Genomic DNA, 9,597 nt, shown 5'->3' on the forward strand with positions numbered 1-9,597 from the left:
AAAAAAGAAACTTTTATAATTCTCGATAAATAATTTCTATATAATATTTTATTATTATTATTATCGACATATATATATATATTATTTGTACTTATTGTTTAATTAAAACAATTGTATAATATTTTTGTTAATTAACGTATTACAGAATATTTGGAATCAATTGATGTGTTTTAAAAAACTGATGAAATTATCATAGGGGTAGGTGAGAGATGAAATGGGGGAAAATATAATAAAGATTATAGAAACATGTTTTCCCTAGTGAGATCAACTATGATACTATTCGTTAGGATAGGGTGTCATCGATAGTAGTAATAACCGAGTTTCGATTGGAATCACTCGAGAGCGATTATCGTAATAATGCAAGATTCCAACCGATATCGTGTCACCTTCTATGACACCGCTTTGATCAATCGTCACCCTTTGTCTTGCATGTTCATACTCGGTAACAATCAAACAATGAGACATTACATATTAAATTAGAGTAAATATCTTTTGATTGCCATAATTCTCTCTCTAGGGTTATTGTCTATCGTTAATTATTATTATCTCGTATTAATAATTAATCAAATTATTTTATTTGTTATTATATGTGAAAATACTACACACAGAAAATTATTATATTATATATAAATTATATCTTTTTTCCTTATTTTTTTTAAACATATCGCATATAATAATTTAGTTATTATTTGATTTAAATAAATTATTATTATTATTATTGTTATTCCTCTTCACTCATTTGTCGTAACAATGTGAAGTATGACATAGACGTACTGAGTATCTATCATAATATAATAATTATATATTTTTGTAATATTTTTTAAGGAAATATTTCAATTAACATCACCATATTATATTTTTGTTCTGAATAAAACATATATATATTATATTGTATATTATTTCTCTCTTTCTTGATAACACTTACCCCGGTAAAAGTTTCCAACGACATTACGGCGAATCCTCCAGCAGTCAAAGTACATGGCCGACGTGACCTAAGCATGATCATGCTTACACCGTATTTTAATGCTTTCCCTTTTCCCTCGTTTGGCATCAGATACCAACAAGAGTTATACACCGATTCTGAGAGTCTTGAACTTTGCACTATTATATCGTTGCACGTCCAAGTATATATTAACAACTGAGATAAGCTTCCGGTAAAGTAAATAGCAAATATGCATTTCCTTATCAACACTTCGGCAGCCTGCAAATCATAATCATCGATATATTATTAATTACATTGTTAAAATTTACGTTGGTGTGGTTGGTTGGTTAAACATTTGTTTTTTTCTTAAGGTTATTTTTTAATAAATATTGTTTTCATAACTTACTAAAAATTGAAAACCACCGAAACATATTACCAAACTGGACAACGTTAATTGACCAAATAAAATGATAGTAAACACGCGTTCCATTTCCTCGATGTAAGAAATCAATGCACGATGTTGCAATACGCAATCCCTTAATTCGATTAAAGCGTAATCAGCAGCTTTATCGATGGGCAATGATTTTTCGTTCGTCATGGTATTGATATATCTTTCCCCGATCATTTCCAACCTGTGTGCTAAAATTTTGAATTGTGCCGCTACGTGTATGTTGAACGTGCAAATAAAATTGTCGAAACAAAATGTACAAATTCCTGAATGAAATGTTGAAAGAGACTGGAATATTAAATAATATTTTATATAAATCGATATATATATATAGGATTTTTTATTTATTTTTCTTAAAAAGTAATATCGAATGTGTTAACGATGAATCGCGTTATTTACCTGAATCGTATAAGTAATCTCGTAATAAGGGGTAATTTTGAGTGGTAAATCAACCCACAATTTAAAAGGTAACACGCGATCCGTCTCGTTTCTTCCAATATTTTCTAAACAATTTCGTAATTAATAATTCAAATAATTAAATTTAATTAATATACGATACGCGCGGTGGTAACAATAATTGACTTACCGACTAATGGCGCAAAAATATAATTAAACGCAGCTAAATTAACTATCACGGTAAACGTATATGTCATAAGAACACCACGTTTGTCGTATTCCTCCAATATTTTAGCACTCGTATTATCGTATTCACCTTTCCAAAAATTTTGTTCGGCATAAGTGATTAACTTTAAAACGATATTACGATAATATATGAAATTACCGAATTTCACTAATATCATAATTAAAAGCATCGTTGCGCACAAATTGTATGTCAATGCCTGAAGTTAATTTGAATAATTTTGTTTAATCAAATCAAATAATTCCTTAGTCATTGTCACTAACGTTGATGTGTGTGTTAAAGTCGAAGATATTGAATAAGACTGAAAGAGAAATGACAAAGAGAGTACCTTCACTTACGTAAAAATCACCTAGACAATGATAGAGGTCAGCGAACTCGACGCAAATTGCAAATACTATCGCTAAAATTGCATAACTTAGGGCTACGTAAAGTAGCATTTGTTCCCGTCTCGTTTCCACCACCCAAAACCCAACAAATTTCATAAAGATACGCGTTATAGTAACCGATAGATATCTGTCCTTCTTTAACATCTTGTATCTAGGATAATATCATCTATGATAAAGTCTTAGAGAGTTTCCTAGTCCATTCTAAGTTCTAAGTCCTGTTTGCAGTCCCTAGACGAGATTGATGGACACTTATCCGGTAATATGCTATAGTGTAGCATGTAATCAAGTATCATTTTCCAACGATCAATCAGAATTACTTCAACTACTAGCTAGTTTGTTCAAAATTTCTCTTAAATCATGTAACGTAAGTGATCTCAATTATTGGCTTTCTTTTATCTGTCTTTCTTTCTTTTCTTTTTTTTCTTTTCTATTGGATTTTTCACAGTCTTATATAGTGAACTATGGGAAGGAAAGGTCCGTGTAACTTGTTCGTTAAAGAATTAGTTATTCTCGTCAGTATTGTGTTTATTTGTGTTTAAAATAAAATATAAGTAAGTAATTCAGTATTTTCTCTCGTCCAAAATTATAATTTTTGATGATATAGGTTCATAGGGAACTTGGACATGAAAAGAAGTAGAACTTAATTTTATTAACTATTAAATTAAATTAAGTTCTACTTCTTTTCATGTCAAAGTTCCCTATGAACCTATATCATCAAAAATTAGTAAGTAATATTGGTGTTACAATTTGTAAAATGTTGTTGAAGATGAATTGAGCAATATATATCGACAGATAATTAAATAAGTTTCTATATTGTTCATAAAAGGTAAGAATTTTATACCAACAGTCTATAATTTCAATAATTATTGCAATCTATTTTACCAATGTAAGAATTTTTGTTGGTAAATTACCATCAGATCTCGATCGGTAATTCTGATGGTAAGTAGAGCACTACTATTACCAATATCGGCTTAGACAGGTTACTAGAATTTCAATATTTCTGAAACTTTCTTATTTTCTAGTAACTTTTAAAAACAAGTAGTCTACACAAAGTGATTGTCTAATTAAAATTTTATATACATTTAAATGCAAACAACAATTAAAAATCTAATATAGATATTTTGTTTGAATTATTTATTAAAGGAGTTTACTCGTTAAGAACGATTGTCTTTTTGGAACAGGTACAGGAAAAATACTTACTAGATTAAAAAAATACCTATATCGTTTTGGAGCTAGAAAGTCTGGAGAAAAATGGACAAACAAAAAGTGTGCAATTGATTGAAAACAAAAAACAATAGAAAACTTCATTGCTTTGTTCAGAAGTGAGAAGAATCGTTTTTGTATAAAAGCACTTAATCATTTTTATCTGCTGTTAAGGTTTTTTACCAGCGTTCCTACGGTAAAAATAAAATTCGGTAGATAAAAAAGGAGACCTGTATTCTTTGGTAATATTCTTGATCTATCTTATTAACTTACGATAATATCCACGATTTATCTTGCGAGTGGTCGATAATAAAAAAAACTGTAAACTTACAATTAATCTTCTTAGAAAATAATCTAGTTGATAATGAAATTACATTGTATTTACCGACGTGGTGATATAAAGTTTAATATAGTTTAAGAAATTTACGATAGTTTGATCTTTGGGGTACTTTTTACCATGAATTGATAGAAAGTTAAATGATGAAAGAATCTGTAGAAAGATGTTGAGAAAAGACAAAAAATCCGATTGTTTTTTGTCGTAACCAAATAATATTGTAATTGTTAAGTAAAAAAAAAAAAAAAAAATACTATTTATTCAATAAATCGCGTCATTAGATTTAATTATTAGATAAAATCGTAGCTTATAGATTCGAATAAGGATAACAATTAAAAAATCATTTCTATTTAAAAGTAGATAAAAATAACCAAATTTCAATAGACATATTTTCATAAAACAATATAAAATACCAATAAAATTATGAATCTTAAAATGAAGCTCTCTATAACAATTGTATGTGCAACAACTGAGACCACGCGTTCCAACGGGTGGTTTTTAAATCAAACGTTAAAATGAAAGTTGTATACTTAATCGAAATAAAACGTACAAACAATAATATAATTATATAATTCATATAAAATGAATAACAACAAGAAGCAAAATATACAATAACGTAAACGTAATAAAATAAGAAACTATAAAACAAGAAATTGTCTTCAATCTCGTTACATCGTAATTGATGAAAATTGAAAAATATATAAAGCAAATTAAATTGGTTATTTCGAAATTGAAGAAATATAATATCGAACGTTCGATCGGATCCGTATAATAAACGACATATTGACGAACGTCCAGTCAATCAAGTTTCCCGCGCTTTTTCTCCAAATAACGGTAAGACAGTTCTCGAGGTAAGGAGCGTACGTCTTTTTCCGAAGAAAAGTATTTCTCGATTTCGGAACGCGACTTATCGGTGTAGTATCATTACAGAGATAGTCTTCTTGATCGGATTGAAGCAACGAACAAGCATCGTACAAGCATGTAACACATATACACACACACATATACACAATGTGTTATATGTAACATAACGTATCTTATCCCTTAGATTGTGAAGAGTAGTATGTACATATATGCGTATATACACACACGAACATATCCATATATCTATATATATATGTACCATGCCTCCTTTTATACGATATTACGAGGGAAGAGAAAAAGGAGTGGATAGAATCTGTTAAACGATAAACGAAGGTTGCCTTCTTCTCTTCGAGTGATCTAGAGATCCTTCTTCGAGATCGTTCCGAACGTTCGGACATGTTCCGCGTAATCGAATTCGCGAATACGAAAAAGCGAAACCGTTCGAATGGGCCAATCGGCATCGTTTACCAACGTACGCTTACCTTCCAAACGTAATTCAGTTGTCTTGTTTACAACTGTGTAAGGCCCATCTTCCCTTCTTAGAGTCTTGTCATCCTTTTCTCTTTCTCTTTCTCTTTCTCTTTCTCTTTCTTTCTTTATCCTATATTTTATACTCCCGTGTGTCTTCTTCAGTTGTGTTTTATCATCGATGTCCATCCAGATGTTGTTCCGCTCGTGAACGCGGAAGCGCAAATGTTTATACGTTAACTTGGTGAGTACGCGACAAAACTTTACATTATTTTCTTTCGTTCAGTTATTTTATCCTATTATTTTCTTTTTTTTATTCTACTTCTTATTCTTCTTGTTCCTTTAAATACGGCATATATTCGAGAATGAATATTATTGTGTGTAGATATTGTAAAATTTCTATATAAAATTTCTATAAAATATAATAAATATAATATAATATATAATAAATAATATTTTTATATAATATGTATATAAGAGATGTGTAACATTGAATGAATTTAAATGAAGTTTTTCTAACTTATCTCTCTCTTAATCAAGTTTATTAATAATATAACTTTATATTTGAATAAATACATACATATATACATACATACATACATTTGCCCCATTGATGAATGTTTAACGTGGGGGAAAATTTCAAAATGACTTCATTTGAAAATACAATGAAGAGTTTATTCTCTTTCCATTGTTTTCTGAACGTTACTTTTGTTTGTAATATGCTATAGATTTGTTGTGTGTAAGTATATACAGAATCACGTACACACACACACACATACAACACCAGAATATATATGTATACAATAGCTTTTGAGTTTGCTTTACTCACTTCTCGTCCATTGTTCTTATTCAACTTCCAAATTGCTACCGGTTAGAACGAACGCCTGTAACGTTACTTTTGTGTTGGCTTTAGCAATACGTTCCGTTCCATACACGTACGGAGAAAATTAAATATCCGCGAAATTCATCTTCTCACACGGTCGGTCGGCCAGCTTGTTGATTTTTAATTAATTTCGATTAAAAAACTTTCATAACTTCTCTCTTGACGCCAACAACGTTCACATGCGATAACTTACAAAATTTATTATCTTTCATAATTTATACTTTTTTCCTTATTATTACGTTAAAAGTATTCTATTATATATGTATTAGTTTTATTTTCTTTTGGCGCGCGTTTTGAAAAGTGAAGTTGGATGCGATCGAAAAATCGACACCACGAAGTTGTCGATATTTACGATGCGCGGGAAAATTGAAGTTATTTTTGAGGTTATGTTCGTTTTAGTACGCTAAAGAAGTATAACTTCTTACGTGCGTACGTGAGTACACACATTATTTTTTCTTTTTTTCTTTAACCCTTTGAGTACTACTATGGACGCATATATGCGTTTGGTAAAAGTTGATATGCGTGTTTTTTGTATCAATGTTAATGTAAAATAATGTAATAGTTTTGTTTGTATTTTGTCAGATGAAAATAATATTGTGAGAAAGGAAAAATTGTAATTATTAGATATAATTTATTAATATTAGCATCTGGTCACATTAATAATAAACTATTTCATTCTAAGAAAACACTCTTAAGTTAAAAGTATTCAGCACTCAAACGGGTTAAATACAAAAAATCAATTTAATTTGCAATTGTATATTTAATTTATAATTTTGTATTATAATATAATGTATTATACACAATTATATAAAATAATTGTATCTAATGTATAAAATTTATTACAATTGTAATACAAAATTCTTTATAATACAAATAAATCAATATGAAAAATATAATATATTGTCGCTTAATAAATATTGATCGTAAATTGATATTTATTAATAATACCGATGTCAAAGGTGGTCAACCTTGGAATAAAAATTCGATGAAATGATTTAAAACCAAATTTTGTCGACGAAGTTATACGAAATTGCAGAAACCAAAAAAAAACACAAAAAGATAGGGGTGGTATGGGGTTTCTTGTTCCTGAGTTAACAATAAACAAAATCGAATGTAAGGAACGATAATATTTATATTGCAACTCGTCGAGTGAGAGAGAAAGAAAGAAAGAGAAAAATTCTTCCCGTACTCGAAAGAATTTCTATGGTGTGTCGCAGTGAAAAGGCACCGAAGAGGCCAAGACTTCCTCTCCCTCTCTCTCTCTCTCTCTCTCTCTTTCTTTCTTTCTCACACACAGATGTTTCACTCGAGATTACGACATTCTTACGTTTTTCTCTCTCTCTCTCTCTCTCTCTCTCTCTTTCTCTCTCTCTCTCTTTATTTCACGGCACAGATTGAAATCTGTACGGTGCGAGAGAGTATAGCCACGGTCCAACGTCATTTTTTTTTTCCCCTCGTTCTTTCACTTTTTGCTTTCACGTCGTAACCCTATACCCCGAGACGTTGCTTTTCAAACGTCGTCCACCATGAGACAACGTCGACAACGAATACGACAAAGATGAGAGAAAGAGAAAGAGAGGAGAGAAGAAAGAAAAGTATACTTCCTTATAATCGTTCCGGATAACAATTTTTATTTACTCACGATCGTAGTTTTTTATTTTCCCCTCCCCCACCTCCCCTCCCCATTTACTATTTCTTTTTCATCTCGATTATTCTTAAAAGTAACGCGTATAAAATGATTACATTGAAATTTTGTACCTTAATTTACGCCCACGTAAATTTATTTCGACAATGTTACCTATTAAATAACAGGTGAGGGGGGGGGTAAGGGGATTTTTATTAATTTATTATTTTTTTGTTTCTTTTTTATCTTTCCTCTCTTTTTATAATCTAATTGTTAACGAAAGTTCCTACGAATTTATATAAACGTTCATTTATAATATACACTTGATCAATATTAATATACTTAATGAGAGTATTGAGTTTTGTTTGGTAAATTCGTATCAATTTCTTGACAATATTTTTATAATAAATGTATCTATTGTTTACTTTTTTCGTTCTATTTTTGTACTAATCCTAACAGCAAACTCTGACGTATCCTTGACGAAAAATTCAAGAATTTAGAATTACAATATTAAACAAGAATATATAAATTGATTCTAATATATCTAGTGTTTAAAAAAGAAAAAAGAAAATTAGAATGAAATTTTGTAATATATATCTCTCTCTCTCTCTCTCTCTATATATATATATATATATATTATATAACACTTTTTATTTTCGTTCTAATCGATCAATCAATAACGACCAATGGAACGAGGCGTTAATGTTGTCGGTTTTTACTTGAGGTTAGTGATGGTAGACCCTAGAAATCGTAAGACTACATCATAGACTCTCAGATGATATATCAATTACGGTCGGGCACACAACCTGAATAGCCGATACCCATGAATATCGGACGCATGTGTGCACTTGGAATGACCACACGCGCTACACTTACCTTAATGGATAACGAATGCGCGTCTCGTAAAAGTTCCTTCCCCTCTAGGGAAAACGTTTAAGGCGATCCCTTTGATATAACGGGTGTCGGATAGATAAGGAAACATATATATATATATATAGATATATTTATTTATCTTATTGCTATGTGGAAACACATCAGGGAGATGTCCCATTAAGATAACAACTTCCCATAGGGAAAGGTTACCGAGAAATTTCTTTTCGAAAAATTTTCTTTTCAACCCCGTTAATCCCAATTTGTTTGATAGACTTATTCTTAAATCTTCGTGCATCTTTTTTTCTTTTTCTTTTCTCTAAAGGTCTCGTTTTATCGAAAAAAAACAAAAAGACTTGTTGACTCTACCGTTTACGAAAGATTTTCAATATTTTTCATTCCCGTTAAACTTTAAGCTTATGCAGTGTGTGTGTGTGTGTGTATGCGTGATTTTGCCTTTCCTCTCATGTAATATGCTTCTTTTTTTTTATACTTATGCAAATATTTAATAGGTTACTTTGTAGATTTCGACATCGATTTGCAAGACTGCACCCAATGAACGAGCAAACTGCTCTTTTAATATGTCAAGTTTAACGTGTCGTTTCACGTATAATTCGTTTTTTTCTTCCAATGGTTTTCTTCGTTTTCATATTTGCTTCGAATTTTTCCATCGAATATTAATAATTAATAACTAATAATATTGTCAACTTACTCGTTAGTCATTTAATCGAAACGAATCGATGAAAAAAATAATGTTCATCTCAAATATGGCGGCCGTTTCTAACCTAACATATTTTCATAATGAATTACATTTTTATTTTATCACACATTAATAATAACTTTAATATATAATATTTAGAAGAAGAAGAAGAAGAACAAGAGATATTATTTTTTCTCCCAAATCACAAAAAGTCAAATTAATGATCAGAAATGAAATCGAGAAGAAAAATTATGT

The 9,597-nt window shown here is 30.0% G+C and overlaps 3 protein-coding genes across 3 annotated transcripts in view; 2 read left to right on the forward strand and 1 right to left on the reverse strand.

Moving 5' to 3' along the window:
• Nucleotides 1–196, forward strand: part of LOC106786293 (glutathione S-transferase 1-1-like) — a 4,243-nt gene extending 4,047 nt beyond the window's left edge. Inside the window, exon 5 of the mRNA XM_014747503.1 lies at nt 146–196. Coding sequence (XP_014602989.1) covers nt 146–196 — 51 coding nt within the window. The remainder of the gene's footprint in view (nt 1–145) is intronic.
• Nucleotides 197–721: 525 nt separating this feature from the next.
• LOC106786295 lies at nt 722–2,540 on the reverse strand. The gene is made up of 5 exons (XM_014747504.1): nt 2,349–2,540; nt 1,957–2,209; nt 1,770–1,873; nt 926–1,201; nt 722–781 (listed from the first exon to the last, which is right to left on the reverse strand). Exons 1-5 carry the CDS (start codon nt 2,538–2,540, stop codon nt 722–724), a joined length of 885 nt encoding a protein of 294 aa, XP_014602990.1.
• Nucleotides 2,541–5,139: 2,599 nt separating this feature from the next.
• LOC106786303 (myosin-I heavy chain) overlaps nt 5,140–9,597 on the forward strand; it is a 93,077-nt gene continuing 88,619 nt past the window's right edge. Inside the window, exon 1 of the mRNA XM_014747525.1 lies at nt 5,140–5,509. The gene's annotated coding sequence lies outside the window, so the exon portion shown is untranslated. The remainder of the gene's footprint in view (nt 5,510–9,597) is intronic.

This window comes from Polistes canadensis, unplaced genomic scaffold (assembly GCF_001313835.1).
Source record: "Polistes canadensis isolate GaletaPanama2010 unplaced genomic scaffold, ASM131383v1 scaffold_71, whole genome shotgun sequence".
Taxonomy (NCBI): domain Eukaryota; kingdom Metazoa; phylum Arthropoda; class Insecta; order Hymenoptera; family Vespidae; genus Polistes; species Polistes canadensis.

Coding starts and splice junctions, on each gene's coding strand:
- LOC106786295 (XM_014747504.1), bottom strand. CDS start 2,540: ATGTTAAAGAAGGACAGATATCTATCGGTTACTATAACGCGTATCTTT. Junction 1,202..1,769: donor AGATTACTTATACGATTCAG/GTAAATAACGCG, acceptor TATGATTTGCAG/GCTGCCGAAGTGTTGATAAG. Junction 782..925: donor CGTTGGAAACTTTTACCGGG/GTAAGTGTTATC, acceptor ATATTATGATAG/ATACTCAGTACGTCTATGTC.